The sequence below is a fragment of the Cucurbita pepo genome, chromosome 9, assembly GCF_057944985.1.
Source record: "Cucurbita pepo subsp. pepo isolate OVF chromosome 9, ASM5794498v1, whole genome shotgun sequence".
Lineage (NCBI taxonomy): Eukaryota > Viridiplantae > Streptophyta > Magnoliopsida > Cucurbitales > Cucurbitaceae > Cucurbita > Cucurbita pepo.
Window position 1 is genome coordinate 12,597,332 of NC_141806.1, and position 12,854 is coordinate 12,610,185.

Genomic DNA, 12,854 nt, shown 5'->3' on the forward strand with positions numbered 1-12,854 from the left:
TATGCATTTTATTGGTATAGATAGTAGTTTTCGAGTTTTGTCTTGATCATCCTATTCTCAGTATCACTCTTATTTAGACGTGGTTTTTAGTTCATTCATCTCATTTACTCGAGTGTTACGAAACAATAGAAATATTATTTTATAAAATGGAATTTGGCATTATCTTTGAGGTGAATGGATAAGATAAGTACATAGAATAATGAATTGTGAAATAAAAACACTAAGAAACAAAGAGTTTGACCAATTCAATCAAAATGGAGGCGTCAGAATTTTGTGTAGTGGCTAAAACCAACGGTGGCAACAGCACGCGGAAAAATAACACGAAACGGTCCATTTAGAATCTAACGAAGCTGCCATCCGTGACCATCGGCGACTTGATTTTGAATTGGCTTGACGCACTCAATGTTGAGAGTGACACCCAATCTCAGTCCGCTGCCAAGAACATTGTGATTGTAACAGAAGGCGGGGCAAGGACGAATAAACCTCCCTCGTACTTATTCCTACCACATATTTCATTTTCTATTCTCACGAAAACTTTCATCCTCGAGGAATACTGGATTCCTGCAAAGAATTTTCTTCATTTATTATTATTTTTTAAAAATAATTAATTAGTGTAGATTCAAGAATATTCATATTCTTGAATAATCAATGATGGGATGATATAAATGCATGAGCTAAATTAAGTCAAATTAGAAATGTGCCTGCAACTTCAGTAACCAAAAATGACAATTATTTGGCACAAATTTGGCACAACACTATACGGCTAAATGATGCATTTATCCATTTCTTCATTGCAAGGAAACAAAACCAAGGAGAGCTCCATGTTAAGACATAACCATTTGCTTCTTTCTGACCTGAAGGAAGAATTCTTTCTACAATAATCTATCAAAGAATCATAACAGAATAACATAAGTGTCTCTACCGAGCATGCGGTGGCGTCAACACTCGGGTTTGATTGTTCGTTCCATGGGGCTGTTGAGTTTCAGGAATGATGCAGACCATGGGATGTTTACTTCTCAGTGTTTGAAGTAAATAATGCAGGAAGTGAACTGTCTTAAAGAGAGCAAATCAGGTAACCCGGGCAAAGTTGTTCATTCCAAATCGACATAAATCTGCAGTCAAACATAGATTTCCAATCAAAAGAAGACGAGCACAAAGAAAAGGTATCTGAAAGTATGTCATTTCTTTATGGGTATGATAGTTTCAAGCAAGAGAAGGAATTTATGTGTTCCACAAAATTAAAGGTATCTCCTAAAAGAAAACTTGCAACTCAAGCACTTATTCTCACACAATACATAAGATGAAAGGATCATAATCAGAATAAAATAGAATCATTTAATGATTTTACATCTAATGAACATTTCTACCACCAACGCTATCCCCTAAGCACGTTTAAACATATCTTTCATTGTCAGCTTATCAATCATTTGTTGAGCTGTACTTTAAGTAGTCTTTTAGTCCACACATAGGCAGTTTTCTCTGTACTAGGGAAATGAGGAATACATACCACACTAGTTTCAATTTTCTCCTTTACAAAGTGTTTGCCGGATTCGATATGTTTTGACCTAATATGTAGAACTGTTTTTTGGACTATAGAGATTACTGTAACAGCCAAAGGTGGAAACCTCTCCCTAACAGATGCGTTTTAAAAACCTTGCGGAGAAGCCCAAAGAGAACAATATCTGCTAGCGATTGTTGGGCTGCTACAAATGGTATCAGAGCCAGACATCGGGCGATGTGCCAGCAAGGAGGCTGAGCCCCTCAAGGTTTTAAAATGAGTCCGTTAGGAAGAGGTTTCCATACTCTTATAAGGAATGTTTCGTTCCCCAACCGATGTGTCTCACACCATCAATCCCATTGGTTCGAATGAATCCATTTGCAACTAATCTTTCTTTGTATCTTTCAATATTACCATCAGCATTACATTTTATGGAAAAGACCCATTTACACCCCACTGTTTTCTTATCTCTCGGCAAATCTACTATCCCAGGTACCATTATATCTTAGAGCATTCATCTCTTCAGTAGCAGCAAGTTTTCAATTTGGAGCATCTAAGGCTTCTTGTATATTCCTTGGGACAAATAAGTTGCATAATCAAGACGCGAAAGCTTTATAGATTTGACAAATTTTTGTACGAGATATAATTTGCAATGAGATATTTAGTGCAAGTTCTGGCACCTTCTCTAAGCAATTGAGATATCAATATCATATGCAATAAGCAATGTATTATCAATGGGGCTATCAAGATCATAGGCAATAGAAAGATATTATCACCAACCGAAAACAAAAGCAAACCGAATCAAAACCAAACTATGAACCAAACCAAATTGGATATTGTCAAACAAACTGGAGCAGATATTACAAGAACGACAGATCATATACCACACAAAGGACTCGACCAAAATGAGAGTTTAGGGAGTGGAGAGAGGTCTGTTCGAGAAAAATAATAGTTAAGAGAGGTCTGTCAGAAAACAATGAGCAAAACGCATAGAGATGCGACAAGTTTTGAAGAAATAATTGAAGAAAAACTGTACGACGAACCACCCATGAACATAGAGTTCCGATGGTGGCGAGAGAAGAAGATGGAGGCACGTAAACCTTATCAGAGACTGCAGATCTCGTTGGCAAAGGTGAAACTCATCGAACCTAGTGGAAGTAACAAACCCTCTACAAAGATTGACAGCAACACAACCAAGAACCAAGAACCCACTGCAAAGATCACGGACAACCATTTGACCACAAAGACCTTCGCCGACGAACAAAAAATGCATCGATCGGCAGATAGCCTCACTTAAAGTCAAAAGATAAGGTTTCAGTGGTCGTGGTGGCTAGGGGCTTTTTTAGGGATGTTAGAAATACCCAGGGTAAGACTTCATCGATACCATCTAGATTTGAATGGAATAAAATGTTTGTATCCAAATTTTATGTTACATAGTCTTCCTATATAGGAGAAGCACTCAATGCATAAAAGAAGAGAAGGAATCATAACACATGTCCAATACAGATACTAGTCAAATCGTATTCATGCTTCCTAGTTGACATAACCAATTCATTCAGTGTATTCATCAAAATTGTAAACGTGACTAGACAAGATCTTTTATTTACGTGCAAGGCAATTAAAATACTGCTATCAATTAAAGGAGAATTCTAACCTCTAGATCTGCCAAAGGGTGATCATAAGCTTTCTTCTCCGTTGTGTCAAGGACTTTAATGCCGGCGATTCTCTGAACTCCAGGTTTAGTGGCAATGAGGTTCTGGTTGAACAAAGGCAGAAGTCAAATAGTGTCAATGTGATGGAGATTTAATGCTTTCAACTCTAAAAGACAACATTTTCTATGCATGTCTTTTGTATTTACGTCATCACAAAAGGAAAACAAAAACGAGTTACATGTTTTAATAAGGGCTAAAGCTAATTGTGATGTACAATAAAGGACTAGGACAAAACAGCAACTTGTTTGGCAATGGAAATCATTACGCCAAATATATATATATAGTGCGACGAAGAAAATTAATTGATTACAAAAAAAACAAAACTATTTTGAAACACACTAATTACTGCAAAAAAAAAAAAAAAAAAAAAAAAAAAAAAAAAAAAAAAAAAAAAAAAAATCTTTTATCATATAAATCTATATAAAAGGGACTGCGCGTCATCAAAACAAGGTCCAAGAAGTTCACAAGGCTATAGTTTGCTTCTATGTCAGCAATTCTTGTTTTTAATGGTTAAATTCTTGACAGTTCATGTGCATAGAATGGCATAATAAATGAAGAAAATGTTATTTAATAAAACGAAATCACTTGCACACTTGCAGTCTAACTCATACCACAAACATCATATAAATTTGTAATTCATACCAGGTGGAAATCTGTGGAACCATATGGCTCAACTCTTGGTATGACCTGTTGAAAGTTTCATGTTCAAAAATCAGAAACACATTTGCAAAATGGATGCATGAAGATTTAACACAAAATTATGGTTTCAACAGCCATTCAACATATCATTCTTCACCATGCCACAATATTAATGTACAAATTAATCGGTCAGTGTCGGAGAAGCACAAAAGTTCCCACATATTAAACAAAAATTCAACTGAAAAAGAGAATTACATTTGTGGAAAATGGATTGCTCTAAGCACACCAAAAAAAATCACAGCAGTTCTGTAAAAGGATAGGATAATATTTAAAGACAGGACGACTGAACATACCATTTTCTGTAGACCATTAACCATAACAACTTTTTCATCATCTGAACCATTTTGCGACATCCAAACCTCAAAAGGGCCCAATTCCCTCTCAGTCTGTGTTGTGAGACGCATATGTAACTGGAGAAGCAATACATCAATCAATTCCAAAAATATTTCTCTCTGGGAAAAGAAATGGTAAGGCGTATATAATCCTTACGAAATTAAAAGGCAAAATTAAAGATGGGATCGTTGGTCGGAGTTAATTTCAACTGCTGCTGAAGAACGACATTAATTTTAATTTTATCAAACGTTTTGGCTGATATTTTCAGAAAACCACAAGAACATAAGAGAATTACCGTAAAAGGCCTCTCCAATCTGATAACATCTGGCATCTCAACAACATGCAACTCAAGCTCCTTGCGAGCAATGGGCTGCAAAACAATATAAATGGCCAATGAGGCGACTATCAGCTAATAAATCTACCAATCATGCATAATGCATCAAGTGCCTAAAGTTTAAGGTGATGGGTTAATTTTGAATTTAATTTCTTAACATTCCTCCTCACTTGTGAGCTTATAAATTATCACAAGGCCAACAAGTGAGTGATTATCAACATTAACGGGAGAGGAAATGACAAGGGATTTGAACACACGGCTTCATCCTGCTCTAGATTTGATACCATGTTAATGCACCACTAAACTCAAAAGCATAAGCTAATGGATTATGATAAATATACTCTTTTATCGATACTTCATCATGATACAAAGCAACTGCTAGAGTCTGCTTCAACCTTTTATTTAATAAGTGCATTCCTTTCAAAAGTCATGGTTTGTTGCAGACATTAGCTCTATCCAAATAGCAAATGTCATCAAACAAATTATAATTGATTTAATAAGTCATTTGCAGTTTCACAATCTAATTTAGTTCGTAAATGTTAAATTATCATCAAACCCAAAAACTTAAACTCGATTACAGAGAACTTAATTTCTTTAACTCAAGGTAAAAAGTAACAATCTATAGCATTTACAAAATATATCATGCACGCTAACTTTTATAACATGTAGTTAACAGATGATGTCAATATCAATTTTTTGTGCATTAAAAGTTCAAAGTGTCCAATATTTTTTCTTCCTTGAAAAAAATAGTGGTCACCCTACACATTAATTATGTTCCCAACATGATTTTAACAAGGTTCATGAACGAATCATCTACGCGCTCATGAACCATTTCCCAGGACTCATCTGAGGCATTTGACAAGAGCCACAGGGTAATAAAAGTGTAAAGATCAAAGCAAGGTTCTACAGATAAAAATTCTTGACATCATGTGCAGTATAATTTCAGATAATACAAAAGAAACGAATCTTCTCACAATTGAAAATCATTTCCACAACTTACAGAGAGGATTCCAGGATTTTAACGGTCTAAAACTTGACATTCCATATGCAATCTAAAATGAAGTACCATTGAGAAGGAAATATTTCTAACAGTCGTCAGCTACATAAAACTATTATTCTCCTTAAATCATTTCAAATTCCAATCTTTCAGCTGAAAAATGCTCGAATGTTCATTTTCATTCATGCAGTCATCAGCTGATAAAGTCAAGATAAGTCTTCTGCGAAGCATAAAAGAGGTAGCTTACCAAAAAAACAAAACAAATCAACAAAAGTTCCATATGATTGAATTTCTTTTTGAGTTATTCTATGATACTAAGACACTCACAGAACCCAAAATCTGTTGTGTTTGTAGCCGTCCAGGTTCTCCCATATTTGTACGCCATGTTATCTGAAATTTACCGAGAATATTACTTCCCTCAACTTTCAGCGGAGAAGGACCAAGTGTCGACAATTTCAATTGATAAAGAAACTTATGGATTCCTCCACCCGATCTGACCAACACGGGAGGCTTGAATATCTCTCTGCAGCATAAAAATAACATCTTCTCAACTGTGAGGGAAAAATGAATAGGAAAAATACTTTACCACGAAACGATAAATTCTTTGGGATGAATTAGCACGATAATCAATCATTTAATATCAGTGATTTGACAAGTGGTCACTACCTTGTTGTAGATTTATGTTCAGAGTAACGTTTGTCAGCATTTATTATCTCTGCATTCCAGTTCGGTGAAGGCTCAAAATCAACTTGGTCCATAAATAGATTTGATTTTGTATGATTTTCAATGCAAGCTTCTAAGAACGTACTATCCTGAGATAGAAAGAAAACTATCATACGATAGCTTTCAGGAAGTGCTATCTTAATCAAATTTTCAAACACAGGAAAACTGGAAATCAAAAAGTACGGTGGCAATATTGACCCCCATTAATAATTCATGCAACCAAGATCTAGAATCCAGCATAACTACGAAGTCATAGCATAGAAAACTACTATGAGAAGGAGCTGAAAGTACTGCACAATATCAACACAAGTCATCCTACAAAAAGTTAACAAATGATATGAAAAATATGCAAGCAATTACTCCTCACTTGACTAATCATATAACTTCAATAAAATTACAAAAGAAATGAAACAAGTCTCAGCCACAAATTATCATTTCTTTTAGTGTAAATGAGAGGAAAGAAGAAAGTGAATTTCCGAAGTACAAACATAAAAAGGATTATTTTAGAATTTAAAATCTTTTGCTATAATCGAATTCAAAGATTTCATATGATATATAAAAGCAATATGTATACTTCAACTCCAATACTTATGAGACATTTTCCAAACTTACGTCAACAGCTTTTAGTCAGCAAAACATACCTTCACAACACGGACCTGCAAATGAAGTAATTTAAACAATATCAGATATCAGATATAAAACCAGAACTAAGCAACACGGACCATTGATAATTGTATGATCCGACGAGCATATTACCTTTGTTCTAACCGAAAGTGGATTTGCAACCATGAACTTGAAAAACTGTGGAAGATATTTACGCTCACCATCACCATCATTGTACAATGCAGTGCAAACTAGCCTACAATAACAAAAAGAAGCATCACTTATACATACTTAATCAACAAAGAGACTGTCACTTCGCAGATGGAGTTGCCAACATTTAATATGAAGCTTACGTGTGAGCTCCAAGTTCCTTCACATCGTGTTCGACAATGAAATCGTAACGACCCCCAGCACGTATAGTTTCAACAGGGGATTTTGATGAATCCAAAAGAAGAATTCTCTGCCTTTCCGTTTGAATTTCTGCCTGTACAAAAAGCTCTAAATTATGTTAGGAATCACGACTCTCCACAATCCACAATGGTATGATATTGTCCACTTTGAGCATAAGCTCTCGTGGCTTTGCTTTTGATTTTCCCAAAAGGCCTCATACCAATGGAAATGTATTCCTTACTTATAAACTCATGATCATTCCCTAAATTATCCAACGTGGACTCCCTTCCAACAATCCTCAACAAATTAAACCCAAATTCCCAAACGTTAAAGGAAAAACACTATAAATCGATGTAAGGGAAACCAACCTTGATTATAACATCCCTAACTTCAAAATTGGAGCTATTATTCACACTAATATAGCTACAGAAAGTCTCGCCCAAATAAATCGCCCTGGAAGATAGTCAACATTTAAGCGAACAAAGGAAAGATATAAACAGATCAATTAATCCAAAAAAAGGAAAGAAGAGAGAGGTGGAGAAATAGAGAGAAACCCGAAAGCTTGAGGGAGTACGAGGAGGCCAGTGAGGCCCGTAGCATCAGAGCTGTCGTGAAGAAGAAATCTGGAAGTGTAGCTGAGATCAGAGTGGGAATTTTTGGAAAATTGGGCTTGAAGGAGACGAGGGAGTTGAGAAGCGGCCACCGGATCGTCTAAAATGTCCTCGCCGGCGAATAAATCGGCCGGATCGAGGAGGAGAGGAGGGTCGACTTGAAATGAAGGCCTACAAAGTCGCATAACCCTGAAGGCCAGTGAGTGCGATCCCTGAGCACCGCTCATCTTCCTCGTTCTCTGTTGAACACAGAATCACACAGAGAAACACGAAGCAGCTGAAGTTGAAAGAAAGCCCCGCGAAAAAACTCGGGGATGGAGCTGATGACTAATCGAACCAGGACGACATGTCGGTCCTATATATTATTTAAATTAAAAAATATATTAAAATTTAAATATGAAATATATTAATTTATTTTATATTGAAAAATAAAAACTTTAAAATAACTAAATTTTTAAAAGAATAATAAACAGGTAATTTTGTAGGACAGAGGAGGACGAGATAGGTGTGTAGAGATGGGTTTTCCCATCCCTGCCCGTGGACGTCTCTATTCGTAGTCTTTACTTAAAGTAAGTTCAATAAAACTCAGGCATATACGGTTAACCAAAATATCAGAAATTACTTGTTAGTAGTGAGTTTATAACACTGAAAATGGAGTACACTAGGTTGTGTTTACCTAGTTAGTTCGAGTCTAAAATTTGGTTAAGTTTCTACAACACTGAAAGATCTTACTCGTATTGTTCTTTCATTGCATGGCAGTAGTGATTTTATAGCCCTAAAGATGGATCACGTGGGTCGTGTTTACCTAAATGAAGGCTAGAGCACACCGTTAATCTAGCTCGATTCTAAATTCTACTTGAGTTTCCACAACCTTAAAAGAGCTTAGTCGTGTTTTTTTTTTTTTTTTTTTCTCATTGCCTTATATACCCTACACTATAGTGGTTTTCCTTTTAGTCGTACTCACGTGATGTCGATCTACGTTCCTAATGTGGACTTGTCTATTGGGTGCATGCTTCGATGAATTGGCTCAATTGAATCGAGCTTAATTAATTCTAAAAAGGATAGCCTATTGGAGAAAGAATTTGGAATCCAAAAGCACATGGATGCGTTTAATGGCCAAAGCCGCCCTTTCTCTTTCTATGTCCTCAATATTCAATGCAATATCGAGGCTTAATGAATAGGTAAACTTCTTTAGTATGTTAACTCATTGGGTAATAATATAGGGTCGGGTTGGGATAGATTTAGAGATGTTCAACGGGATCGCATTTTTCGCTTTTATGGCTGGATTGGGATGAGTTTAGATATGTCTAAGGGGCTCGCGACCCCCGCTTTTAGAGTTAGGTTGAGATGGGTTTAGAGATGTTCAAGGGGCTCGCGTTCCCCGCTTTTAGGATTGGGTTGGGACGGGTTTATAAATGTTCGAGGGGCTTGCATCCCCTGCTTTTAGGACTGGGTTGGCATGAGTTTAGAGATATCCAAAGGGCTCGTGTTCCCCACTTTTAGGGCTGGGTTTAGAGATGTCCAAGGGGTGCACGTTCCCCGCTTTTAGGATCGAGTTGGGATGGTTTTAGAGATATCCAAGGGACGTTCTCCGCTTTTAAGACTGAGTTGGGATGAGTTTAGAGATGTCAAAGAGTTAGCGTTCCCGGCCTCGTTGGGATGGTTTAGAGATGTCCAAAGGTCTTGCGTTCCCCGCTTTCCATCTTCGTCCCTATTTCTTTCTCATTTATGAAAAAAATTAATTTATCATTATTATTATTATTGGTCAGATTTTACATGGAAATTTTGTCACGAGTCTTGATAATTTTTTTTCCCAATATATATAAAAAGAAAAATATAATATAACGTTAAACATAATTTATAAAAATTTAAATTAAAAAAATCATAATTTACTCTTCAACATTAAAAAAGATACCATAATTTAGTTTTGTATGTAATATTACCTAATTAATCATATATTGATATTACATTGCATTGACAATTGCATGGCTCAACTATAATTAATTATACCAACAAAGGGCACCTTACTTTTCGGTGGCTCAACTATACGAACTTCATGGTTAAGTGTGTTTTACTCAATAGTGCTCGGTTGATATTTGAATTTTATGAAATTTTTATTATTAATGTAACATACACGGTTAAATAATTTTTTTTTTTTTTTAAAAAAAATCGACAAACCAACCTGACCATTAGGTCGGGTTGGGTTATGTTGTGAACTCTGTTCGAGTTATTCCGGTCACTAACTCAATCAATTTGAAATTTCGAGTTAGTCCAAAAACAATTTTCAACTCAATCTATGTACACCCTTAAATCTAATTAAGACCCTTGACACCCGGTCAAGATTTGTGATGTAAAAAATCTGACATTTTTTCATAAAACATATAATAGTCCATGCCGATGATTCGGAACCCGAATTTAGCATCTAATGGTCACGACATTCTCTTATGTTATTACATACTTCTCGTTTCTAAGAGTGAAAAACTATCACTATATGTCAATACTAGTTATTCCAACATGTTTTGTCCTCATTCATATCCATCAGAGGAAAATTTTCAAGAGGTCACCGAACATAGAATTGCCCCCAAGTAAAGCACGCTTAACCATACCGTTCTTATGATTGAGCTAGCGAAAAGGAAAGTGCAATTTTTTTCCCGACTCATTCCTCTCTTTACTCCTCCATCTCCCTACCATCCGTCCACTGATTTGGAGAATAAGAAGAACAAAGAACAAAGAGGAAACCGATTCGAAGTTAGCCATGAGACTAGAACTAGAGGGATTGCATTCGAAGTGATTGCTATATTTTTGTTTAAATTCAAATTATTTCCATTATGACTTTATTACGAGCATTTAAGTGTATAGCATCATTTATAAAATATTTTCACAAACTTATTTTCGCATGTATTGGACATATCATTGCATGTAGTGACGTTACAAATTTACTATCATAACCTAATAAAGAAATAAAACCATCTTTGTGGGTCGGGGTTGAGAATTATGGGGCCAATGAGATAGGAGCCTGATTTTCAGCAACGACCAGTCAAGGTCAATCAAAATGTGGAAAAACATATAATTCTCAGCATAGAATGAATCTTAACAAGTCTGGTCACTAATCTCTAAAAGAATTGAACGTCGGATTGATCATCAACTTAATATCTATTATCCTACCACTGAATATTACAACATGTCTCTTGAATGGTCAACAAAGGGCGTCTCCCAACATCTCTCTGCACACCAAACTGAAAAAAACCGGACTCTTAAACCACCAAAGCATTCCATTGAACGAAGCTCACTTCCCTCCAACGAAGCCAGTTTTGGAGTTTGGGGTAACTCCAGGTCTCGAGAAATTATAGATTTAAAAAAAAAAAAAAAATCAATGCTTAAAATTAACTTTTTTTTTTTTGTCAACAATAATCTAACGTTCTTATTAAGCTCAAAATACCCTCTGGATTTTGAATATACTTTAAAATATTATTTTAAAAAAAATAATAATAATAATAACGACACCCATATTCTCTCTTCTTGACTTTTCTTCTCCACGTTGTTTGGCTCTTATATAATATTGACCCAAATTACTAACCCACCATATGTTTTTCTTTCCCCTAAAAAAATAATTTATTTTTTATTTATCAAAATTATACTATAAACTCATAAATAAAAATATATATTTTTTAAAAAGTTACAATATAGTTTATCAAAGACGTGTCAAATACTAAATATAATTAACCTACACTATTATATTATTATAAATTATTTTTCCATATATTACAATAAAAAAGTTTCTTATTATTTTAAAAAAGAAAAAGACATCATTATTATTAATTAATTTTTTTGGGTGAAATTTCACGATTGTGTGACTGACGACGATACGTAACGAGTCAAAGTGGACAATATCTGCTAGTATTGGGCTTGGATTATTACAAATGGTATCTAGAGCCAAACGTCGGACAGTGTGCTAACGAGTATGGTGTCCCCAAGTGAGCCAAGAGAGTGTATTGTGAGATCACACATTGGTTGTAGAAGGGAACTAAACATTGTTTTAAAACTGCAAGGTTAATAGCTATAAGTAACGGGTCAAAGCGAACAATACCTACTATTGGTAAGTGGGTCAAAGCAGACAATACTGGTTATGGATGGCCTTCGAGTTGCATTTTTATAAAAAAAAAAAAAAAAAAAAAAAAAATAATAATAATAAAATGAAAATGTATGGTAGATATATTTTTTAAAAATTATAATAAATAAAAATGAAGAAAATAATTGGATTGGAAGATTGTTTGAAAATGTGGTGTAAATGTTTGAAAAACACAACACACGAGCAGCCAAATTAGAGAACCGTGTGGAATTCTTAACAAATCCAGAAAATAAAGCACTAAATAATTTCAAAATTCTTTCCCCATTTTTTTTATTCTCCTTTTCTGTTTATTATTATTTTTTTAAAATAATTATTTGAAAGTTTTCATTTTTTAAGATATTATTTATTTAGAGAGGGTAAAAGAAAAAAAAAATAATAAATCCATATACTTCAACTCTATATATATAAATAAATAATTTATTGTTTTTAATTAAAAAATATAATTTAAATATTATAATTAAAGCTCAAAATTAACTAATTTATTGTTTCTAATATAATAAAAAAGAAATTATATTTATGCTAAATAGAAACACGTACGAGTGGAAACTTAGACAGGGTGGTCATATAATCTGGTCCCGATCCCATTTATCTAAGGGTAAAAAATGTTCTCCACTCCATCACACATTCCTTGTAAATGGAATTTTTCTCCATTTAGAACGGCGTAGGAGATAATAGATATAAATTAGAAATTAGTATATATAACTTTTTCTAACGAATAAAGTTTTAATTTCACATAAATAATAATAATAATAATAATAATAATAATAATAATAATAATAATAATAATAAGTGTTATTTATATTTGGAAAATTAAATCCAAAAAAA

The 12,854-nt window shown here is 34.4% G+C and overlaps 1 protein-coding gene across 1 annotated transcript; it reads right to left on the minus strand.

Annotated features, from left to right (window-relative positions):
• Positions 1-758: 758 nt before the first annotated feature.
• On the minus strand, positions 759-8,227 carry LOC111802508 (uncharacterized). Its single transcript, XM_023686904.2, has 12 exons — positions 7,844-8,227; positions 7,658-7,742; positions 7,253-7,383; positions 7,053-7,155; positions 6,938-6,952; positions 6,240-6,385; positions 5,901-6,096; positions 4,538-4,612; positions 4,203-4,319; positions 3,853-3,897; positions 3,153-3,254; positions 759-1,112 (listed from the first exon to the last, which is right to left on the minus strand). Exons 1-12 carry the CDS (start codon positions 8,125-8,127, stop codon positions 1,092-1,094), a joined length of 1,320 nt encoding a protein of 439 aa, XP_023542672.1. The 5' UTR covers positions 8,128-8,227; the 3' UTR covers positions 759-1,091.
• Between the last annotated feature and the right edge of the window lie 4,627 nt (positions 8,228-12,854).

What these genes read in the sequence shown, in the direction of transcription:
- LOC111802508 (XM_023686904.2), bottom strand. Translation starts at nt 8,127, where the DNA reads ATGAGCGGTGCTCAGGGATCGCACTCACTGGCCTTCAGGGTTATGCGA. An exon ending in GATTGGAGAGGCCTTTTACG is followed by an intron (nt 4,320 to 4,537) that starts GTAATTCTCTTA and finishes TTGCTTCTCCAG; the next exon opens with TTACATATGCGTCTCACAAC. An exon ending in GTTCCACAGATTTCCACCTG is followed by an intron (nt 3,255 to 3,852) that starts GTATGAATTACA and finishes TTGTTCAACCAG; the next exon opens with AACCTCATTGCCACTAAACC.